The sequence below is a fragment of the Magnolia sinica genome, chromosome 5 (genome assembly GCF_029962835.1).
Source record: "Magnolia sinica isolate HGM2019 chromosome 5, MsV1, whole genome shotgun sequence".
Classification (NCBI taxonomy): domain Eukaryota; kingdom Viridiplantae; phylum Streptophyta; class Magnoliopsida; order Magnoliales; family Magnoliaceae; genus Magnolia; species Magnolia sinica.
Genome location: NC_080577.1, coordinates 106,154,364 through 106,178,667, shown reverse-complemented (window position 1 = coordinate 106,178,667; position 24,304 = coordinate 106,154,364). Strand labels below are relative to the sequence as shown.

The following is a 24,304-nucleotide window of genomic DNA, read 5'->3' as shown; positions in this document are numbered from 1 at the left end:
AATGGCTTCCTCCTGTGTTTGCTGTAAGGCTAGTAGTCGAAACGATGAATCCCTCGACCACCTCTTTGTAAAAAGCGAGATAGCTTCAGCCCTGTGGTCCTATTTCTTGTCCACTTTCTCTATAGATTTACTCCCCAACCAATTTGTGGGAGGCAGTCTTACAATGGTGGGCTATTGCTAAGGAATCGTCCCTTCCGGGTATGCTTAGAGGGATCACTTCGGCCCTCATCCTCTGGGAGATCTGGATAGTGAGGAACGAACAGCGTTTCGACAACCGTCACATCAAGATACAACACTCCATCAACCAGGTTCGGTCTTGGCTCTCACGCTTGTACAACACTTTTCCCCTTCCGCCGTGTAAATCCTAGAGCAATAGCAAGGTGGTTGCAGTCCTCGGCCTTCCACTAACGGTTAATCCCCTCCCCACTATATCTGTGGTGAAATGGACTTGCCCATCCAGGAGGTGGGTAAAGTTGAATGTTGATGACTCGTCCAGAGATAACCCGGGTTTGTCTGGAAGTGGGGGAGTCTGTAGAAATGAGAAGGGTGATTTTCTCTTTGCATTCGCTAGTCGATACGGTGTGGGGTCAAACTTCATGGCAGAAGTCAAGGCAATGGTCGACGGTTTGAAGCATTGTAGGAAATTTGGCTACACTAATGTTGAGGTGGAGAGTGACTCCATCGCCATCGTGGATTTATTCTGTAATAGAGGGAATGTCCCTTGGATCGTCTTCTACTGGAAAAACCAGTTCAACAATTTTCGGGTCGCTCTTTCCATTTCTGTTAAGCATATCCCTAGGCAGTCGAATGTAGCGGTGGATTGCCTGGCCTGATGGGGTAGCTTAAATTAGCAACATCGGTTGTTCCAATCTACCTCGGATCTCCCCCGTATCACTTGTGGGGAGCTGGTTCTCAATAGAGCTGGCTTGGGGGCAATTTTTTTCTCGTAGCCAAAAAAAAAAAAACATCATCAGTCAGTGAGTTTGCTTGTTTTCTTTCTCTTCAGCTCTTCATGATAGGCGGGTCCAGTCCTTTTTATTTGGGCCTCCCCGAATTGTAAATCCTCCTTTCGGAATTGAATAGATCCAGGGCCGTTGGATGACCCTTTTTTTGAAAAAAAAAGAAGGTGAAAGCAGAAGCCCAACAGCAACAACAAAATTCATCTAATGATTTGAACATTGAACCTGCTACTAATTTTGGAGTTAAAAAAAAGAAAAAAAAACCTTGCCAAGTGCCAACAGATCAAAGGAAATGTTACTGTTTTGCAATCAACCCAACAAAAATGAAGGAAAGAAAAAGAAGAAAAAAAAATACTAAAATAAATTACTTTTTCTTAAGAGATACTGAATGAACGGTGTGGATATAATAAATACATCATTGCGGGCCCTTGTAACTTTGATCTCCTTTGAAGAACCGTTGGTACAACTCAGAGCCAGCTAGGTTGGTGGTTTGTGGTACACCAGCCAATCCGCTTCCTAGCCTCAGTGGGCCATGGAGAAAAGTTTGTTTGGGATTGTCCAATCAGTATCGATTTTGGAGAATAGCTCAACCAAAGTAAGGCCCAGTCGATGGTCAGTATTGAATTTTGTAGATGGTTGATACATGCAAAAAATGAAAACCTACTCTTCTATTGACCTCTCTTATTGTCAAAAGCGTTATCATTTCTGAGATCCTCCCAAGCCCCGCCCATATCTCAGCGTGCCGGTGCCGTTATTGCTGTCATTATTATTAATTATTGTTGTCGTTAGGGTGGCCGGAAGATGATTGGGGCTGGTGTACGGCATACTGCCGACCTGGCTGGTGTGTTGACGTCACTAAGTTCTGTGGGTGCCATCACGAGGTATATGTTATATCCAAACCGTCCGTCTATTTTGCGAGCTTGTGGTTGGGCTTGTGCTAGAAAATAAGACAGATCCAAAGATCAAGTGGACCACACTGCAAAAAGTAGTGTGTGATTTAATATTTACCATTGAAACCCTTTTGGGGGTCAAAAGTTTTGGATCGATATGATATTTGTTTTTGGATGGAAAATAAACATTATGGTGAGCCCTACAACTGTTTTAACAGGAGGATCGGTACCTTCACTGCTATTTGTGGTGTGGTCCACTTGAGCTTTGGATATGACTCATTTTTAGTCTCATGATCTAAAATGATATTGTTGAATGGATGAATGGTGTGGATATAACAAAGACATTATTGTGGGGGCCATGTAACTTTGATCTACTTGGAGCTTGAAGAGTGTCAGCGTTGGTCTTCCCAAGACACTTTCCCACACCAGCTAGGTTGGTGATATGTGGTACACCAACGAATCAGCTTCGGTGATGACTAGAGCTGGGCATTGGTCCGGATCAGATCGAATTGGGTCCAACTCAACTCAATCCGAAGTCTTATTGTCTTGACCCGAACTCGATCCGATCCGGGACCGAGTCCAGGTCACCTGACTTGGACCGATCCGATACATGACTAGCGTGACCTGAACCGACTCCGACTCGGTCAGGAAAGCCGAGTCAGATCAGGTTCGGTAGGATTCAGATCGTATCAATTTAATCTAACTGTTTAATGTGGTGTGGTCCACTTTAGCCTTTAATGTACCTCCTTTTTGTGCTCAAGGCCTAAAATGATATGTTAAAATGGATGAACGGCTTAGATAAAACATGTACATTAAGGTAGGCCCCACATGGTTATTAAAGAACTATCCGTCATGTATCCTTGCTTTTATCAAGTATATATTAGATATTTTAGTGTTAACGTGCATTGCACTTTCGTGCAGTGACGTTTCACAACGTCTCACGCAAGTGCGACTGTGCACCTATCTTGCTTTATTGATGTTAGCAAGTTCCATAGGTCAGATCATGGGGTATGTGTTATATCCAAACCGTCCATCCATTTGGCAAGCTCGTCTTAAGGCTTGAGACGAAAAATCATACAAATCTAACCATCAAGTGGACCACGCGAGATGTTTAATGGTGAAAATCATTCTCTGTTGCTATTTGTGGTGTGGTCCAGATGATCTTTGGATATTATTCATTTTTTGGATAATACTCTACAATGATATCTAAAAATATATGAATGGTTTACATATAATAAATACATCACTGTGGAGCCCATATAACTTTGATATCCTTTGAACCGTTCGTACAACTCAGAACTCAAGGAGCATCAGTCTTGTCTTCGCACATCCCTAGCCAGCTAGCACGCTACAGAAGCAAATAACGTACTATGTAACTCAGTACACTACATATACTGAGTAAACTCTGTGGGGTCCACCGTGATTTGCATATTTTATCTACTTCGTCCATCCATTTTAAAAGATAATTTTATGGTTTCATCCCAAAAATGAGATATATCCAAATCTCAAGTGGACCTCACCACGGGAAATAGTGTGAATTGAAATTCTACCGTTGAAAATTTCTTGGGGTCCATAGAAGTTTTGGATCAAGCCGATATTTGTTTTTCACCTTCATCCATGTCTGCGTAATCTTATGAATAGGTTGGATGACAAATAAAAATCACTGTGGCCCTAGCAAGGTTTCAATGGTGGAAGTCATTATTCGCATAGTTTCTTATAGTGTGGTCCACTTGAGCATTGTGAATACTTCTATTTTAGACTCAACCACTTAAATGATCTCGAAAATCGGATGGACGGCGTGGATAACCCAATACATTCATGGTAGGCCCAACTAAGTTTACTCTGTACGATAGAACTTAGAAGCCAACTGAGTAACTCAATACCCAATCCTATTTTCCTGTTTCTAGGCTACAACTAGCTGGTGCGTCGTACTGACACTGACGGATTACTACTCCTATATTCAGTGATCTGTGGGCCCCACCGTGATGTATGTATCTCATCGATGCCGTTCATTCATTTTTACATATCATTTTAGGGCTTGATACAAAATATTAGAGGGATAAAAATCTTAGGTGGACCACACCAAAGGAAAACAATAATGATTGGATATCCTCCATTAAAATCCTCCTAAGGCTCCAAATCGGGGCTATTCGGATCGGGTTTCGGATCGGATTGACCACGATCCGATCCCGATCCGAAAACCATTCGGATCTGAAATACCTAACTCGATTCGCCCCGATTTAGGCCGTCTGTTCGGTTAGGATTGGGTCGGATCAGGTCTGATCACGTCGGATCGACCGGATTGGATCTATTTTGCCCAGCTCTAGTGATGACATACCACCAATCTAGCCGATGTGTTGACATCACTAAGTTTAGTGGGTCCCATCATAAGGTTTGTATTATATCCCAGCCATCCTTCCATTTGATGAGTTTGTCATAAGGCTTGAGATAAAAAATTAGACAAACCCAAAGATCAAGTGGACCACACTACGAAAAGTAGTGGGGGATTGAACTTTACCATTTGAAACCCTTTTAGGGTCAAAGAAGTTTTGGATTAATATGATATTTGTTTTTCCTCTTAAGCCAAGTCTGTGTAATCTTATGAATAGATTGGATGGAAAATAAACATTATGGTGGCCCTACAAATGTTTTAATAGTGAGAATCATTATCCCCGCTGCTATTTATGATGTGGTCCACTTAAGCTTTTGATATGAATATTTTTGGAGTTAGGCTCTAAAATGGTCTCACAAAATCGATTAACGGTGTGGATATAATAAATACATCATTTTGGGGTTCATGTATCTCTAATCTTCTTTGAACCGTTCCACGTGCAACTCATTTTGGGGGCTATATAACTTTTATCGCCTTTGAATTGTTCTTATAACTCGGAGCTTGAGGAGTGGAGGCGCTCGTCTTCTTTGCACGACACGCACCCACACCAGCCAGATCAATGGTGTGTGGTATACCAGCCAATCCCCTTTGGATAACAACTATGTTGTCAGTTTAGTAAGATGTGGATTTCCCGTGAACCTAGGTTGGGCCCACCATGATGTTTGTGAGAAATCTACCCGTCCATCCATTTTGTGAGCTCATTTTAGGACTTGCCACTAAAAGTAAGCAATATCTAAGACTCAAGTAGGCCGCACTAAAGGAAAAGGTGGGTAGGAAAATTCCTACAATTGAAACCTTCCAGGGGTCGACAGTGATGTTTTAATGCCATCCATACCATTCATAATGTCATTCATAATGAGATGAATTGAGAACACAAATATTACCCTAATTCAAAACTTCCGTGGCCGCATGAATATTTCAACTGTGGGTGTTCAATCCTCACACTTTGGCCCACTTGAGTATTGATTTTGGCTCATTTTTGGTCCCATGCCCTAAATTAGCTCACAAAACGGATGGATAGAAACCTAGGTGGGGCCCACCGTGATGTTAGTGAGAAATTTACCCATCTATCCATTTTATGAGCTCATTTTAGGACTTGAGACTAAAAGTGAGCAGGATCCAAGACTCAAGTGGGCCGCGGGAAAAGGTGGGTAGGAAAATTCCTACAATTGAAACCTTATTGGGGTTGATAGTGATGTTTAAATGCCATCTATACTGTTCATAACGTCATTCCTACTGGGAAGAACTGAGAACACAAATATTACCTTGATTCAAAACTTATGTGTCCCAACAAATATTTCAACTGTGGATGTTCAATCGTCACGTTTTTGGCCCACTTGAGTATTAGATCCGGCTCATTTTTGGTACCATGCCCTAAAATGAGCTCACAAAACAGATGGGTAGTGTAGATTTCTCATAAACATCATGGTGGGCCCCACCTAAGTTTCTAGCGCAAAAATCCGTGTTCAAACTGGACGAAATATGTATCTAATTTGGACATTGATTTCTGCACTGCATCCATTTTTTTTTTGTGAGCTCATTTAAGGACTTGAGACTAAAAGTGAGCAAGATCCAAGACTCAAGTGGGCCGCACAGGAAAATGTGGGTAAATTCCTACCATTGAAGCCTTACCGGGGTCCACAGTGATGTCTAAATGCCATGTAGGTTTTGGGTTCCCATAAGATATTTTGAAGTGGGTTTTGGTTTTTTGGGTTGTTGGTAGCTAGGTTCGGTTTTTCTCATTTTCTTATGATATGTGTTTTTTGGAATTATTTTTGGAGCAATTCGTGCTTTGATGTGGAGGGAAGGAAAGGTTTGCTTTGTTTATAGATTGAAATCCGTTCTCTCTCTCTCTCTCTCTCTCTCTCTCTCTCTCTCTCATGTACATATATGATTCTATTAATGGATGATTAGGCTTTTCTGTGGCTAACGTTAAAAAAAAAAAGACCTACCTTTAGCAAATCATCTATCACTATCACAATTGGTGGTTGAAAATGTAGTTGAGTCCTAAAATTGGGTCGTAAACTATCCATTTCAGCACGCCCGCATTATTATAAATGAGTCAAGTATGACTTTTGCATGCCCACATTATCCTAACCAGACACGTTAACCAAATACATGCCCTTGCTGCCCTTGCTAACAAGTTAGCTCGTGTTTACAAAATTAGCTCGTGTTTGATTGAAATATAAAAACAGTTCGAAAATAAAGGGTGGGCATTTTCGATGGTTAGTGGTCTCCGTTGAATAGGTTCACTTGGACAGTCCATTCGATTAATCTGAACTGTCCATTAAATCCCAAACACGTTTCATGGGCTATGATGCAAACATCATGCTGATCAGATTTACGAGCAGATCTTTCCATGATTTGCCCTTATTTTCAATAGCCTTCCTTTTCACAACGCAATCTATCCTTGAAGAAATTAAGGATTGAAGAAGTGTTCCTAATTATGTTTTATTCCATTCATAGGTTATTGGTTAGGTCCAGCACATATTTCATGATGAGCTACCATGCAAACATCACACATATATGACATATATTGACCATTTGATCAACATCTTTAACATGGACGGTGAAGATTGTTTACAAGAAAATGTCCAATCAACAATTTAATCTATTTATTTATTATGGACCTCATCATTTATTTATTATGGACCTCATCAAGTAACAAATTCGGATTCTCTACTTGCCACAAACATAAAATTTCTATTTTCCTAAATTTTAATTATTCGATGTCATCATTTTTTTAAAAAACCGCTTGAATATTCATTAAACCACAAAAAGATACAGCCCGACGAAAGGGACCCAACAAAATCAACAGGTCACAACCAACAAAGCAAACTCAAGGCTCCAAGGCTACTATGCTGTACAGCCAAGAGGAGCACGGAGAGCTGCAAATAGCAAAAAGAAATCAGGAAAAGACTCTATACAAAAACCAGGCTCTCAGAGCAGGGCCTGCCTAAGCCGACTGAACAAAGCCTAGCCCCACTCTGTCTAGGAAGACCCTACCCCGGATGAGAGGCGGGAGATCACGAGGATGGAGAAACAACTTGGAGGATTGCGAGAGGCTTCCCATCCGGGCCAAGCTGTCAGCTGGGCCATTTCTTTCCCATTTAATAAATCTGCAAACGGTGGATACATTCTCCATGAGGGCCCTAATCCTAGATATCCAATGCTTCCAACGCCAAGAAGGGGAAACCTGACCAATGATAATGTCTATGACAAATTTAGAGTCCGATTCAATCTCTAGGAGGGAGATCCCTTTGTTGATAGCCAAGAAGAGGCCATCATGAACCGCTCTCAATTCCGCCATGTTGTTAGAGCCTCGCCCATAGCCTGCCAGAAAAGCAAAAAATGAAAGCCCCACTCGCATCTCAAACTATACCTCCACCTCCGGACAAGCCAGGATTTCCCCTAGATGAGCCATTAATATTAACTTTAGCCCAATTAGGGGGGGGGGGGGGGACGGATGATCTCCATTCGAGGTTGCTGTAGCGGGGGGGCTGGGAGGCCTAGGTCGACCCACCACGAAAGACTAGAAAAGGGCGAAAGCTTTAACTCGCCCTGGATATCCAAGAGGGACTTCAATGTCCACTTGATCTCAGCTATGCTTTTAGATAACCTCACTGGCTTGCCATCGAATTTTGCTACATTTTGAGAGCACCAAATAACCCAAAGAATAGCTCCAGGAAGCATTTTCCGGATGAAAGGAGAGAAACCGGTAATGGAGGAAGTCGTCCACCATTGCCTGAGCTGCTCATCCATAGATTGGCTTTCCATAAACGAGACACCCGACAAATTCCTGAAGTGGCTGCAGATATGACGAGCTAACTAGCCATAGAGAAAAATATGACAGATAGACTCCATGTCGGGGTGAGATAATTGATTGATCGCATAACAGACACATTGAGATGCGAGTTGGATACCTATCTCTTGAATTCGAGTATCAACCGCTACTGCTTTATGAATCAAACGCCACAAAAACAAGGACATTTTTGGTGGTAATATCCCCTGCCATACCGAAATAGACCAGCTTCTAGGAGCATGTTGCACCCTGCACAACTTCCAAGCTAATTTCAGCGAAAAACACCCTGAAGGGTCATAAGGCCAGAAATTGCCTTCACTCCTCGGTAAGAGGGCGAATCCCTCAAAATATGATATTTAGCACTTCTTGAGGGAGAAAGGAGAAGGTTGAGGAAGGTGGGAGAGGCCTCGATGGCCCCAGGAAATCCTTTACAGGCTGGTCGAGAATGGCGTCAGGAATTGGGTAAGAGGCAAGATGTCTCAACTGTCCTAGCCCCGACCAATTCACCTTCCAAAGGCTGCCCTCGCCAATGGTCACATGCCATTGCACATTATCGTGGATCACAGGCAGCATCACCCTAATTCTTTTCCACAGCGGGAGGCCACCAAGCGAGAAGACATCGAATGCGGCCGGTGGATGTCAACCGAGTGTTTAGCACGCATGAGCTCAGCCCAGGGGCCTTTGGACTCTCCAAATTTAATGCTCCAGGCCATTTTCATTCTCATAGCATTCACCACCTCTTGGAGGTTCCTGATTCCCAGACCGCCCTCCTCCACGGGCCTGGCTATCTTCCTCCAAGCAATCCAGGGGAGCCTTCGCCTACCATCTAACCAGCCCCAGAAAAATCTGGAGAAGCACTGATTAAGCTTTACTAGCACCTGTTTAGGGATCTCTGCTGCAGCTAGAACGTGGAGGGGAATGCTCCCTAGCATGTGCTTGATCAGGAAAGTTATGCCCGCCTGTGATAAAAGCTTGGCTTTCCAGCCACTAACTCTCTTCTCCATCTTGTCTAACAAGTCTGATAGTCTGCTATCTTTGCTCTGCCCATGAGAAGCGGCACTCCCAGGTAATGCACCCCCGCATTGCCCCTTCTCATACTCAGAAGGCACTCTAGAGATCTGATTTGACTTTCAGAGAGATTTGTAGAACAAAGGAAGTAGCTTTTCTGGCGATTAATGCTTTGGCCTAATGTATTTTGGTACGCAGCCAGGAAATCGTTAACCTTTTGGATGGAGACTTTACTGCCATTTAGGAACAACAGAGTATCGTCCACAAAAAGAAGGTGCGACGGGAGAGGGCACCCTCTTTGCAACTTGAAAAACTGGCTCCAGCCACTAGCAATCAGATGGCAGAAACCTAAAGAGAAAACTTCCGAAGCCAGGATGAAAAGCGCCGGAGATAGGGGGTCTCCCTTGCGAAGCCGTCTTGAAGATTTGAAATAACCCGCAGCCTCCCCATTGATTAAAATCGAGAACCAGTTGTTTCCCTAACATTTTTCCAACAAGGCGATCCACTGATGGCAGAAATCAAATCTGAGAAGCACCGCTTTTAGGAAACCCCAGTCAACTCTATCATAAGCTTTTTCAACATCCAATTTTATTACCAAGTTCCCACCTCTGATTTTCCTCTTCAGCTCTCTGATAACTTCTTGAGCATACGCTATATTTTCTGCTATTTGCCGACCTTTCACAAATGCCCCTTACTCCGAGGAAATTAGCTTCGGGAGAAGCCTATTCAGCCTAGTTGCTAGAATCTTAGTAAAGATCTTATAAATGACATTGCACAGGCTGATAGGACGAAAGTCCGAGAAGGCCACAACTGGATTTTTCTTTGGGACAAGACAAATCAGGGAAGAGGAGAAAGCTTTGGGGAACTCAGCTCCTTCAAACAGGGAGAGAGCTGCCTTATGAAGATCATCTCCCACAATTAACCAGCATTGGGTGAAGAAGGCGCTAGAGAAACCGTCCGGGCCAATGGCCCTGTCTTGTGGAATCTCCTTCACTACCTAAAACACTTGCTCTTTAGAGGGGGCCAGCAGGAGATCGTCGTTATCTTGAGATGAGACAAGGGACGACACCACTTGAAGGAGCTCAGGGATAGGTGAAAGGGTTTCAGCCGAGAGAAGGTTCGAAAAGCGAGCGACCGCAAAGGACTTGATTGCTTCCTGATCGACGTGAACCCGCCCCAAATTGTCCAAAATCGCATTTATTTCTGACCTTCTTACGCGCTTCATAGCCGTGGCATGAAAGAACTTAGTATTCTTATCACCATCCTTTAGCCAATGGGCCCTGGCTTTTTATTTCCAGAACAGTTCTTCCATGAGAAGAAGCTGGAAGAGTTTCTGTCTTGCTGCCGCCCATTCCTATTGAAGATCAACATTTGCTGAGGACTGCATCCTAGATTCCACATTAGCCAGCTCTGTTTCTGCCTGCTTAATGTTCTGAAAAACGTTGCCACACACATCCCTGTTCTAAATGCGCAGAGCTGTCTTGACACGTTTTAGTTTTAGCTGAAGGTCAATCATAGGAAGGGAAGAGAGCTGACCTTCCCAAGTGTCATGGATCACCTGCTAGAACCCCTCATGGACCGTCCAGAATCTGAGGAAGCAGAACGGCCTAGAAACCCAAGGAGCGATGCCAGGGAAGGAAAGAAGAAGGGGAGAGTGATCCGAACAAATGTGGGATAGGTGACCACCTTGAACCGCGGAAACGTCATTGCCCATTGATCATTAAACAACACCTTGTCCAGCCTCGCCCACACTCTAGCCATACCTGCCCTATTGTTACTCCAAGTGAATCTGCATCCAGAGAACCCAGCATTGAGAAGCCTAGCTTCGTGGATTGCTTCGACGAAATTCGCACAAACTCCCAAGGACGAGCTGCTAGTTCCCAATCTGTCTTCAGCTGCCGACACAGCATTGAAATCCCCCCCAATCGCCCAAGGGCCTTGTACTGTGCTGTTGAGGCTGACCATGTCCGCCCATAGTTCTCTTCTTTGTATCCTACAGCAGGAAGCGTACACTACCGAAAGAACAACAGGATCACTATAGTTCTGCATACACAACTTAAGGGATATCATCTAGTTAGAGGGAAATTCAACAGATACATTTAGATGGTTTTGGAAGAATACCCATATTTTACCCCCGGCTGCCGCGTTTGAAAAGGATGCATGGAATCCGAGCTTTAAGCCAATACCCACTCTCTTGTCATCCCATAACATAGGCTCCAGAACAGCTAGAAACAAAGGCTTGTGATTTCTAATCAACTGAGCAGCATAGGCTAGAGTGGACTTGTTTCCCACTCCCTGAGCATTCCACAAAAGAATGCTATCCATCTGTAACACAACCTGAGTTCACGGTCCTTCTCTTAAGCTTTTTCAGTCTACAGTACCATTCTCTCTCCCCATTTCCTACCAGAAGATATCGGCACTTCAGATTTCTGCCTCTGCCTTTACCCGATCTAGAACTGACTGGGGTAGGAGATGTTGCTAGTAAAGGAGCTTCCTTCATCTCTTCCGCTCATCTTGAAGACTGAGAGATTACACAATGCCTCTCAATGCTGTAGAGTTGAATTAGAGGGACATATAAATCTCCCGAAGTACAGTTCGGGAGAGTTATATGTCCTTGTGAAACCTTCCTTGATGGGTAGTTGGAAATGGTTTGATCCTTGTCTCTTAATCACCGGGCTAATATCCACGTGAATGTTGAGGTTGTCCTCACACAGTTTCTGTTGCTCCCAAGGAGAGTTTTCTGCTGATATAGACTTCTTCCCATTCCACCATTTGTTTCTTCTTTTATAACAGATGCATGCTGAGGCTGCTTTAGGAAATTTGGGCCTCTCTTCTTCCTGCGGCTGTTCCTACTGGCCCCACACATCAGCTGGAGGCAGGGGAGAGCCATTTTCCTCAATGCAGACGGGGTGGGTTACCTCTCGGATACTAGGAGAGCTAGTGGGATTGGACAGATTTTCTGATGGGATTCTGTCTTCAATCATGAGCAAGGGATCCCCTTCTCCATTACTGGTCACTGGGGCTAGCACAAAATCTGTAGTAGACGGAGGAACTCCCACATTGAGAGGAGTGTGAGTTTTCGGCTCTTCAACTGACATCAGAGTTAAGAGATGGTCGTTGTATTCCTGAGTACCTCCTCTGGGAGAGAAATGAACCATGGACTGATTCTAAGTCTCGACTTGGGCATTTTCACAAACAGTTTGGAAGCGAGTTGAATTGCCCCCGCCAAGTTGGGAAACCTCCTCTCAACCCATTGCCTAGTGCTTTCTGCTGCTGACTAGTGTGAACCTGTGTGCTTGGGATAGACCTTCCCCTGTTCGACATTTGGAGGCTCTACCTCCCCTGTGATTGAATATAACTTTTCCTGGACCTACAAGAGAAGCACCTGGTTTATGTTTGCTGCTATTTGTGTCCATTTGGGTAACCTTCCCAAAGTAATTGCCCAAATCAAGTATAACCGCTTCAACGAAATCCCTCGTCCGCGAAGCTTCCTACCCCAAACCCTACCCTATCCATATATTTTACCCCTGCAGTACCAATTCCCAAACCCTAACCCTAATTCTCTGAAAACCGAAATGTCGCATTTCGGAAGAACGGGTCCTCCCGACATCAGAGACACCTACCTTCTCTCTTCTCGTCCTCAACATCACTTTCCGCACTACTGTAGATGATCTCTTCCCCCTTTTTGATAAGTACGGAAAAGTTGTCGACATCTTCATCCCCAGAGACCGAAGGACTGGAGAATCGAGAGGATTTGCATTCGTTCGGTACAAGTACGCAGATGAGGCGCAGAAGGCTGTTGAGAAGCTCGATGGAAGGACTATCGATGGTAGAGATATTATGGTTCAGTTTGTGAAATATGGGCCCAATGCAGAACCTATTAAGAAAGGGAGGGTAGTGGAAATGTTTCCAAAGACAAGAGGCAGGTCAAGAAGCCGCAGTCCTAGGCCGAGGTACCGGGATGATTACAGGGGGAGAGATAATAGAAGGAGAAGTCGTAGTCGAAGCAGGGGCAGGTATGATCGTGATAGGAACTGTGGGTGGGAAAGAGATCATCATTGTCGAAGCAGGAGCCGAAGTGCAAGTCCAGCTGACTACAAAGGCCGCAGCAAAGGCAGGGTGGATGATGAACCCAAGAAGAGCAGGAGCCGGTCGGTGGACAGTGGATCTCCTGCTCGGCGCAGTCTTAGCCCTCAAAGGAGCCCATCTCCACGTAGGACACCTTCCCGTGATCGAAGTCCTGATAGGCGCAGTCCTGTTGAAGAACGATCTTCTCCTCCAGCAAGTGTTTCACCATGAGGACATCGGCATGCTCATTCTCGAAGTCTGTCCCCACATAACTCAGATGGCGATGACTGATGGCAGTGTCTGGATTCCTTGTCTGGTGATGCCTGAAGGAAGATGCATCTCTGTTGGCTTTGCAGGATGATTGCGTCGGTTTTGCATAATGCATGTTCTCATCAAGTACTTAAATGCTGCTTTTAGTAGGACTCCTTTTCAAGGTTAACTTCTTTTTGTAAACTCAATGCGTTCTACCTTGTGCTGATTGGTTGTTCGTAGAATCCTTGTACTTAAGATTCCGGAAGTTATATTAATAGGGAAGTTTAAGGAAAAAAAAAAAGAAAAAAGAAAAAAGAAAAAAGAAAAAGAAAATATGTATAACCGCTTCGAACCAAGCATGCATAGGGATGCTAAACATCCTAATCCAGATTTCTTCCCTTCCTTCAACTGTTGGCTCTGTCCAAGGTTTAACCAACTGGAGGCCCATTAGGTGGCGGAGCTGTGGATCTGCTAAGAAATCTCTGTACTCCTTTTCCGACTTTAGGATAATTAATTAGGAATTGCACAGAGGATGTCCTTGTGACATCAACTGCAGCAGCAGCGAATTTTGAATCTCTTAGAGCATATACTAGTCTCAGGACAGAAGTTTTTGGATCTAACACCTAGCCTATCAACCCCAATTTCAGTTCTTTCAACCTCCTGGTAACCGTATCGGGATCTGCCACCGTGATAATATTGGGGCTTTGAAGCTGGGGTTGTCGATGGTTCCATGATGACTGCGATGAACCACCATTTTTCACTGCCTCCGCATTGCTGCCTGCCTTAGATCGAGATGCCGAGGCCTGCTTGGTAAGGGGGTTCTTCTTTAGAGCTCGGGTTCTCGGCTTTGCCTCCGTGACAATAACCTCTTTGTCATCTATTTTCCTTCCATTAAGCACTCCTATCGCAGCTCTGCCATCATCCGCATAGTGGAAATGCACAAATGCGAAACCCTTGGATTTCCTAGTGCCAGGGAAGGGAGGGATGTAAACATCAATCACCTTACCGTAGTGGCCAAAGATTTTGTGTAGATCCTCCACCGTGTAGTCAAATGGGAGATTTCCAACGAAAATGCTGAAGCCCTCAGCTCGGATCCTGTCGAAACATCGATCTGGAATGGATTTGGGCGACCTACCTCTACTGCATTTTCTCCGTCTGGAACCTGTAGGAGATGGCGCTCGCTCCTTTTCCTTGCCTCGCTCCTCCCTGCCTCGCTCATTCATGATGGAGCCCTATTGATAACCCGATGATGCTTCAATCTAATTGCCTTGATCATAAATAGACATTTGAGTATGAAGTTGGGGTTGAAATGCAATCCTCAGCTCAATGGACTTTCTTTCTTGTACATTGTGGTAGAAGATCTAACCAGTTAAGCTAGATTTTTGGGTAGAAGATCTACAAAATATATATTCCATGTCATCATTTATATTATCAGCACCACTGCATTGCAGTGCGTGATGATATGGTCTAATCAGATTACAACAAACAAGAATTTTCTGTTCATGGCAAACAGAGGATCTATATTCACAACATGAATTGAGGGAGATTTTAAAAATCACTTTTTTTTTTTCACAATTGTAACCATCTCATTCCATGCTTGGAAAAAGGATGGCTGTACAAATTAGGCCAAATCAAGAATGGCTTGGATCATCCGACGATATTTTATTGGTACCCTATAAAATGTGTTCTAGATATAATGGAAAGCTCTGATGACTCGATTGGATAGAGAGTCCAATATGACCTCTAACACAATAACTTATATTGCTACTGGGAACTTTTGAATTTATTAAGGAATGCATCTGAAAGCATAACAGAACTAAGCCTTACAATAATTCAACCATTCAAATCAGAACCTTATTGGGCTACATCTTAGTGGGCTACACTTATAGGAAGGCTATGCAAGACCACAGTCTCAACAGTCAGGCCAGGCCCAAACCCAAACAACACACCCCAATCTAATCCCTCTCCTGTCGTTGTCTTCCCTTCCTCTACAGACTTCCTCCTCATCTCATCCAAAATAAACAGTACAGACGCGCTCGACATGTTCCCGAACTCGCTTAGAATGTGCCTTGTAGCCCTCAACTTCTCTGTCTTGAGTTTCATTTTTTCCTCTACTTGATCAAGTATGGCCGCCCCACCTGGGTGCGTGATCCAGAAAATCAAATTCCAGTCATCGATGCCGAGTGGCTCAAATGCCTCTGCTACTATCTTCTTGATGTTCTTCGATATGAGGCTTGGCACTTCCTTGACAAGGTGCACTGTGAGGCCCACCTCACGTGAGTGGACACGGATTGCACCCTCTGAATCAGCTAGTATGGTTTGTGAGGCTGACACAAGTTGAAAGAGTGGTTTTTCGGAGGAGTTAGGATCAGCTCCTATAATCACTGCAGCTGCACCATCTCCAAAGAGTGCTTGAGCAACAAGGCTATTGAGGTCAGTTTCCGAGGGGCCGCGGAAACCAGTGGCAGTGATCTCGGAGCACACAACAAGAACACGTGCACCGGCATTGTTCTCGGCTAGGTCTTTTGCAAGCCGGAGGGCTGTACCACCAGCAAAGCAGCCTTGTTGGTAGATCATGTAGCGTTTGATGGATGGATGGAGGCTAAGGAGCGTGGTGAGCTGGTAGTCGGCGCCAGGCATGTCGACACTGCTGGAGGTGCAGAAGATTAGGTGGGTGATCTTAGATTTTGGGTGGCCCCACTCCTCGATGGCCTTGGCTGCTGCTTCCTTACCGAGCTCTGGGACAGCGACGATGGCTATTTCCTGGCGGGCATCAAGGGATGGGGCCATGTACGCACAGATGTTGGGATTCTCCTTGAGTATGTCCTCGGTTAGGTGCATGTGACGTTTCCGAATCATCGATTTATCACCTGCATGGTGCAAAAACAAAACGTTTATTATGATCTGCGAATGCTATTTTAGCACTTCGAAAATATATTATCAGCAAAAACTCGGCACAGATGAGATATAAACCAGACCCAAGCTTATATAAATAATGTTGTGACAAAAAAAGAAATAAAATCTGGCACTTAAAACTTTTCTTATGATGATTTTTTTTTTTTAAAACGAGGAACTTTCATTGATGAGTAAGGAGAATTACAAAAGCTCAGATTTCAAGAGACCCCAGGAGAAAAAGGACCCGGGGAAGCCTATCATATCACTGTACAACGGGGAAAAGGCGAAAAAACAAAGAGCGAAGAAGAAGAACCACGACGGACGCGCGAAGAGCACCCTAACTCTGTCTCATCGCACCTAAACCTGTATTGTCTAGAAAAACCATACCTCGAATCCGAGTCGGGAGATCTTATGATGAAGTTTCCTATGCAAGAAAAACATATAAAATGCCAAGGACCTATTTGGGTGCAACTTAAAAATGAGTTCATCTGGCGTAGGGAGGGACGTGATGGGTTCAATCCCCATCTTCCTCATGGGATAACTAATCCGAATCCTCACAGAGTTTCCTCAAATCCACAAGAGAATAAAGCATGAATAATTCCTAATAAATTAGAAATAAATTGATTGATGATTAAAAAAAAAGAAATTACGAATCTTTAAATAAGGAATGAAGTTTTAGAGTTGGACTCCAATTCAAACACCCTAAAAACGTGTCTTACTATAAATAGTAAACTTAATATTTATAGACAAGGTCTATTCCTACTATACTTAATGGTTTTCAGCCAAAAATAGTTAGTGTCAAATTTGGACTAACCACATTATTCTCCATATTTTTCTAAGCCATTTTCATGTTGGAAACGACTTCTACAACTCAAAGGATCAAAAGTTATACTCAAACTAAAACTTATTATTTATTGTAAAAATGAAACTAAATGGGACTTTTGACCATCGATCTGATGGAATCTCACAAACCCGGCATGGGTAACCCAGTGTAGTGTGGTTGGTTGGATTAAGTAGTTTTTTTAACCCAAAATTATATATAATATGTTGAAAAACTTATCCCGGTTTTTGTGAGATATGACTGATTTAAGGTTTTGACACGTGGTCTGGATCAATTTCGCCTCCTCCGATCGGGCCTTCTCTGGTCCATCTCTATCATGAAAGTGTTTGCAACCTGCTCTACATCGTCATTTGATTTAAACGAAATGAGATGAACTCATTTTTTAGTAGCACCCAACCTGACTCCAAGGAGTAACAAAGAAGATATAACAAATGAAATATGTGTCCATATTTGTACAAATCAGTGGAGTTAGTAATGGAAATACACTTTGAAAAAAAAAAAGAAAAGAAAAGAAAAAAGATATATAACAAATAACACAAAGTCAGTACATTATTCATGTGCTCACATATTCGCTTGAACTTCTCTTTGAGATCAGTCATTTGCTCGCTATTCGTCACCTTAAAGTAGTACTCCGGCCAGTCTGCCTGGATGAACTCATTCTGCGGCGTGGCTGTGGCGATGGCTAGAACCGTGGCGGGACCCTCTGTTCGTTGGGCCTTCCTGATCTCATCGATCGACACCTTAGACATGGTTTGCATGCCTTCTTGTACACTGCTTTGCGCCATAATGTAACAATGCTCTAAAAAAGGACGATCCAAGACGTTTGGACACTAATGCTTTGGTGAAATGAGGGAGCATTTGAGTTCTTTATATACAAAAGGGTGGGTTGCTTGGAGGGGCACGTCTGTTTGAAGTTGTGCTAGGGAAGGAGCTGCCACGTATCACAGCTGGTTTTTTTTTGCTTTTTTTTTTCTTTTTCCTTTTTAAATTCTTTTTCTCATGAATTGGGCCCCACCGTTTTCATGACAGGAATGGGCAGTCAGAGGTGTTGATCAAGTTGGCCACCATGTGGATAAGTTATGGGTTATGGGTCAAAACAATGTAGTTATTGGCAATTGTTATTGTTAATGTTGCTGGTCTCGGCCGCTGAATGTGGCTGCTGCTTTATTTATTCTACTTAGCCGCCCTTCCTTTCATAATACATTGATCTGCCAGATTCGACTGTCTTTTCTTTGTGTCCATGTGGTGGCCCACTAGATCAACTGATCGTAATGCCACTTGTACAATCCTTAAACTTATCTGAAGGTAACCCTTTGTGAGTGGATCTGCGATCTGAAGCTTCCAGCTGACAAGCCATACAGACACTTAATGACTCTTGAGTACCCTCATTAAAAACGAGATTTTAGGGCTACTTAATTAGGCTTGGTGAGGCAGGGATGGAAGTGACCAGGTTGAACACTGTCTTCCTCAATGATAACTACTCCGAATCCACGGGTTTCTCTAGACTCCTCATAGAGATTTCTTTTTTTTTTTTTTTTTTTCTTTCCAAAAAGAAATGAGTCTTAACTTAGTAGCACGCCGTTACATGAGATCACACATGACTTGCATGGTTGAGTTGGGTGGCTGGTCCCATTCATCTGTACCTCACACATGAATTGCATGGTTGAGTTGGGTGGCTTGTCCCATTCATTTGTAGCTCTTTATTATTATTATTATTATTATTATTATTTTGGAAGGTGGCATCATGCCACTTGAATATTATAAACAAGGAAAGATTTACAGACATTCAGGTAGGCCCCAACAAAAAGATATTGGGCTCGCCTATCGTATAAAAGCCTTACAAAAAGGAAAACAACTCAGACAAAACACTGAAAACCCCTTAGTCACCGTGGGTACGTCTGAGAGAGCCTAGCCCAGTTTTATCCAGAAGGACTGCGCCCCGAACGATCGAGGAAGGTTACCGACTGCTGACAAAATAGAGTGGGCTGAGACAAACTAGCCAACTTAGCCAAGGCATCTGCCGCGGCATTCGCTTCCCTGAAAACATGGGTGAGAGGATAAAGGGCACCCTTTCTTAAGGACTGAATGCGGTCCAGCCAGTAGCTCCAACTTACGCTCGCCTGACTGTTACCGTTCAGCAAATCCACTATGAGCTTTGAATCCGATTCAATCTGCACCTTCTACAAGCCCTTCTGCAGGCATAAAATAAGACCATCCCAAATGGCTCTAAGTTTAGCAGTGTTATTGGAACCAATGCCGTACCCAATGGCATAGGAGAAAATCACATTGCCATCCGCCCCTCTATAAATCCCTCCCCTCCCCCCCGTAATCTTCCCGGGTTCCCTCTACTGGACCCATCAACATTTAACTTGAACCAATCATCCCTCGGGGGGACCCATTTAACTAGCTGTGGGGCCATTCTTGGTAGCGATGGGGTAGGAAAGTCCATGATTTCCATCACCTTGGCATCGGCTAACGACCGACTGGGCTAAACAGGGTAGGCCAGAGTCAGGGATTTAAGCCTGCTAACAACCCTGGAAATTACGTCTTCGGGGTGCACCACTTTGTCTTCAAATCTAGCCTTGTTCCTTGACTTCCAGATTTCTCACAGAATGAACAAAGGAAGCAGCCCTTGGATGGTCAACAACTTGCCGGAAGTCAAGGGCGCATTCCACTAGGCATTCGATCTTGTTTCAATATCCTGGTTGGGCCCGAATGTTGAGAATGGCTCCAAAATGAGTCCAAACCGATTTTGAAAGGCTGCTATATAGGAACAGGTGGGACAACATCTCCAGCGAAGCCGACAGCAATCCCGACGTGGAACAACACACACACTTGGAGACCAAGGTTACCCCTCTTGCCTGAACTCTAGAATCAACAAGGATGGCACCTAGGAGAGCTCTCCACACGAAGCATGAAATTTTTGAGGGCATCATCGAGTGCCAAACCTACCTGGACCAGCTCTTCCTTATCCCTCTCACTTGAAACGCCTTCCAAGCCGATTTAACAGAAAAACAACCAAATGGCTCCATGGGCCAGATATGGGACTCTGGGGCCTCCAACGTGCAAAAACCGCCTTCAAAAATATGGTCTGTGACTTCTTGAGGAAGAAGAGAGAGAGAGAGAGAGAGAGAGAGAGAGAGAGAGAGAGAGCAGCCGAGGGGGGCATTAGAGCCCAGGAAATCCCTTACCAGCAAGTTACTGAGGCCCTCCGGAATGGGACACGATGCTAGGTGCTGAAGCCGGCCTAGGTTGGTCCAGTTATCCCTCCAAAGGCTACAGGTACCCTGACCTACTCGACATTGCACAATACTTCATGATCTCTTTAAGCGGGCAAATTCCTTGACCACCTTCTAATTTCGGCATGGAAATCCTCTTCCAACTCACCCAATGTAATTTTTTAATCCCATCCGACCAGCCCCAGAAGAAAGAAGAGAGGGTCCGCTGAAGAGAGTCGATGACGTTGGCAGGAACATTGGAGGCTGCTAACGTATGCACTGGAATGCTGCATAAAACATGGCAAATAAGGGTGGCCCTCCCAACTTGAGACAAGAATCTAGCCTTCCAACTGTTTATCCGGGCTTCAATCTTGTTAAGCAAGGGCTGAAATCTCAGCTGGGTGACCCAGCCCCTACAGATCGGGATGCCCAAATACAAGGGATCGGAGGTAGCAATTTTTATTCCTAGATAATCTTCCATACCTCTGATCCTAGACGCCGGAACCTAGCTGGATCCATGAAAAAGCTTTTGGCTAGGTTAATCTGCTGGCCAGAGACCGCTTGAAATTCTACCAGGAACTTCTTCGCAACTCTTAAAGACGTTAAACCTCCGTTTAGGAACATAAGAGTGTCATCTGCAAACAATAGGTGGGACAGGATTGGGCAGCCTTGCTTGAGCTTGAATGGCTTACATTCCCCTCTATTGATTAAGGTTTTGACTCCTCTACTAAGCACTTCAGCCGCTAGGATGAAAAGAGTAAGAGATATTGGATTGCCCTGTCTTAACCCTTTGAAGGACTTAAAGAAACCAGTCGCTTCCCCATTAACCAGAATCGAGAACCAACAATTGGCCCAACACTTCTCAACCATCTCAATCCAAGGGTCACTGAATCCGAACTGCTTTAGGAAGCTCCACTCCACTCTATCGTAAGCTTTTTCCAAGTCTAGCTTCAACACAACATTGCCCCCTCTAGTCTTTCTATTGATATCCCTAAACATCTCTTGGGCTAAAGCTATGCTCCCCACAATTGATCTGCCCTTCATAAAGGTCACTTGCTCTGGTGAAATGAGAGAGGGAAGTAACAGGTTTAGCCTGGATGCAATTATCTTGGCCATGATCTTGTAGATACAGTTGCATAAGCTTATGGGCCGAAAGTCACAAAAGTGGTTGGATTGGGGACTTTAGGAATAAGACATATCAGTGATGAGGTGAAGGCCCTGGGAATCTCCCCTCCATGGAATAGGTGTATGATAGCTATATGAAGGTCTTCCCCAATGATGCTCCAGCAGGCCTTGAAAAAACTACCAGAAAACTCGTTCGGGCCGGGTGCCCTATCTGACGGAATGGAAGAAACAACCCTTTGAACTTCCTCCAGAGACGGGCTGACCATTAGACTTTCGTTGTCAGCTGACGAGACACGCGCAGGAATAGACTAGAGGAGGGCAGCAGCATTGGACTGAGCCTCAGAAGTGAAGGCTGCTTGAAAAAAAGCCACCGCTTCGAGCTTGATCTGATTTGGATCAGAGATTAGCACTCCTTGATTTGATTTGATAGCTGAAATTTTGGCTCTCCTAGCTCTCTCTAGGGCAGCTGCATGAAAGAACTTAGTGTTTTTATCCCCCTCCTTCAACCAAGAATTTCTAGATTTTTGCTTCCAGAAAACTTCCTCCCTGATTTCCATGTTTTGAAGATGAGTTTTTGCCTCCAAGAACCACCCGTGGAGGTCGTCATTAGAAGAATTCTGCATAAGAACTTCAATTTATTCCAAGGAAAGCTTTGCTTCTTTGACTTGCACTTCAATCTGACCAAAAGTTTCCTTATTCCAAAGCTTCAGAATTTGCTTGACCTTTTTCAATTTGAACTACACATTTAACATCGGATTTATAGCTGTCTGCCCATCCCAAGCTCTCTCCACCACATGCAGAAAGGATTCATGAAGAGTCTGCATCCTTTGGAAACAGAAAGGCCTGGCCTTGCAAGAGGGATCCCTAGGAAATGAGAGAAGCAGAGGTGCATGATCTAAGGAAACTCGTGGGAGGTGGAGGACTTTGAACCGCGAGAAGAATAATGCCCAATGAACATTAAAGAGAGCTCTATCAAGTCTCGCCCAAACTTTGGCTCCACACTGCTAGTTGTTACACCAAGTGAACTGGCTACCAGAATAACCGCCATCCTGCAGGGCCGCTGCATTTACCGCTTCAACAAACTCTCTAAAGTTGAGGAGATCCGGATTCCTACTTCCTCTTCTCTCAGCAACACTGGAAACGACGTTGAAATCCCCACAAATGGCCCAAGGATCAGATATGGCGATGGAGATGGACGTTATTTCCTGCCATAAATCCCTTCTTCGAATCCTATTACAGCTAGCATATACAAAGGAAAGCCTGATAGGGGACTGAAAATTCTGAACAAAAATTAGTAGGGATAACATTTGGTTAGAGACACCAAACATAGAAATGTTTAGAGAGCTTTTGAAAAATACCCAAATCTTTCCTCCTGCATCTGCATTGGAGCAAGACGAATGAAAGCCTAACTTGAGGCCAATCTACACCCTTTTAGCATCACTGAGCATGGGTTCAAGAATGGCCACGATCCAAGGATTATGCTTTCTAATGATCCTCGAGGCTGTTCGAATCGTGGGTGTGTTCCCCACTCCACGGGCGTTCCACACAAGGGTGCTATCCATCAGTGATACACCCCGTGTTAACAACCCTCCTCTTGAGTCTTCTCAACCTGCCATACCAGTCTCCTGTGCCTTTATAACTTTTTTGGCTTCTTCTTTTGGCTCCAATTTGAATAATGTCTTGATGGTTTGCGTTACATTTTTATTTCAAAATTTGCTCCTCAGAATACCCTTATGACTTGTCAATTGGATGCGTTTGATCTTCTGCTGTAACATCCCCATTAAAGGAATCTTCCAGGACCATATTCTGTTGAAGGGGGCTCCCCTGCTCATCACAACCTCTTAGAATATGAGTTGGTGACTGATCTCCCGCTATGAAGTAAGGGGATAGGTGGATCTGCATATCCAATCTATTAGAGTTCCTCTATAGAGTGCATAGACCCATATCCTTTGGCGTCCTGCTAATTCCCCTCAAAGGGCACCAGTCTTCTTTCATCCTGTGGTAAGGAGAGACGCTGTCCCCTCTTGATTTACTATCTGGAGATGAGGCTAGAGAATTTCCTTCTGATATGGATTTTCTTTGAACCCAAACAGGCCTTCCCTGTATGCTACGCTCCTTTCGGTTGTTCTGGACCTGCTGAATATGACCCCTGCTGGCACTGTGGCTTAAGAGGGATTGAGATATATCTCTCGGACAGGGACTAGGCTTAACCAGAATAGGGCCATCCAACTGATGCGCAAGTTGATTGATGCTTTGTCTTTCCTGCGCTGCTACCTCACCAATTAGCTGATCGGGACTCTCAACATGTAGATTACTTTCAACTACATGTGGGATTTCGGCTACAGGCCTCTGATAGATAGTTTGCCGAGCTCTCAGTGTCCGCTCCGCAAGGTAGGCATCGGCCGCAGGCGGAGTGGAGCTAAGTTTTGATATTATTAGGCCTCCGTACCTTATTGTCACTCTATCTAGAGATACTTGATTCCTGTGGGCAGAGTTGTGGGCTTGGGCAATAAGGTTAGGAGGTGATCTCTCCTCCTGTGTTGGGAAGTTGTCTGAAGGGTGCAAGTTATAGGCTTCAAGCGCTAGCAAAGGAGGATCTATATATGCTACTGTGGCATTTTTACAAACATCTAGAGACATCACCTCATCCGAGAGAAGGATAGAGTATGGAGTTGTTACCGCAGGGTGGGTTACCTCCGTTGAGGCAATTTGACAAACATCTGTTGGGCACCCACATTCTCCTTGTTGTTTCTTGCCAAAGGTTTTTTCAACCCATTCCTTGGTGGGCTCTGTAGTTTGGGCAGGGTAGGGGTTGGTTTACTGAGTCTGTCGGCTTCTCAATCTCTGATGTAAC

General features: G+C 44.3%; 2 protein-coding genes and 1 pseudogene across 2 annotated transcripts; 1 reads left to right on the top strand and 2 right to left on the bottom strand.

Moving 5' to 3' along the window:
- The first annotated feature begins 12,563 nt into the window (after nt 1-12,563).
- LOC131246584 (serine/arginine-rich splicing factor SC35-like) lies at nt 12,564-13,671 on the top strand (annotated as a pseudogene).
- Nucleotides 13,672-13,994: 323 nt separating this feature from the next.
- On the bottom strand, nt 13,995-14,594 carry LOC131247141 (serine/arginine-rich splicing factor SC35-like). Its single transcript, XM_058247575.1, has one exon. The coding sequence runs from the start codon at nt 14,592-14,594 to the stop codon at nt 13,995-13,997; it is 600 nt and encodes a 199-aa protein (XP_058103558.1).
- A 646-nt stretch (nt 14,595-15,240) lies between these two features.
- On the bottom strand, nt 15,241-17,959 carry LOC131246583 (chalcone synthase 3-like). Its single transcript, XM_058246839.1, has 2 exons — nt 17,673-17,959; nt 15,241-16,241 (listed from the first exon to the last, which is right to left on the bottom strand). Exons 1-2 carry the CDS (start codon nt 17,890-17,892, stop codon nt 15,241-15,243), a joined length of 1,221 nt encoding a protein of 406 aa, XP_058102822.1. The 5' UTR covers nt 17,893-17,959.
- Nucleotides 17,960-24,304: the final 6,345 nt, after the last annotated feature.

Coding starts and splice junctions, on each gene's coding strand:
- LOC131247141 (XM_058247575.1), bottom strand. CDS start 14,594: ATGAATGAGCGAGGCAGGGAGGAGCGAGGCAAGGAAAAGGAGCGAGCG.
- LOC131246583 (XM_058246839.1), bottom strand. CDS start 17,892: ATGGCGCAAAGCAGTGTACAAGAAGGCATGCAAACCATGTCTAAGGTG. Junction 16,242..17,672: donor AGAGAAGTTCAAGCGAATAT/GTGAGCACATGA, acceptor TGCACCATGCAG/GTGATAAATCGATGATTCGG.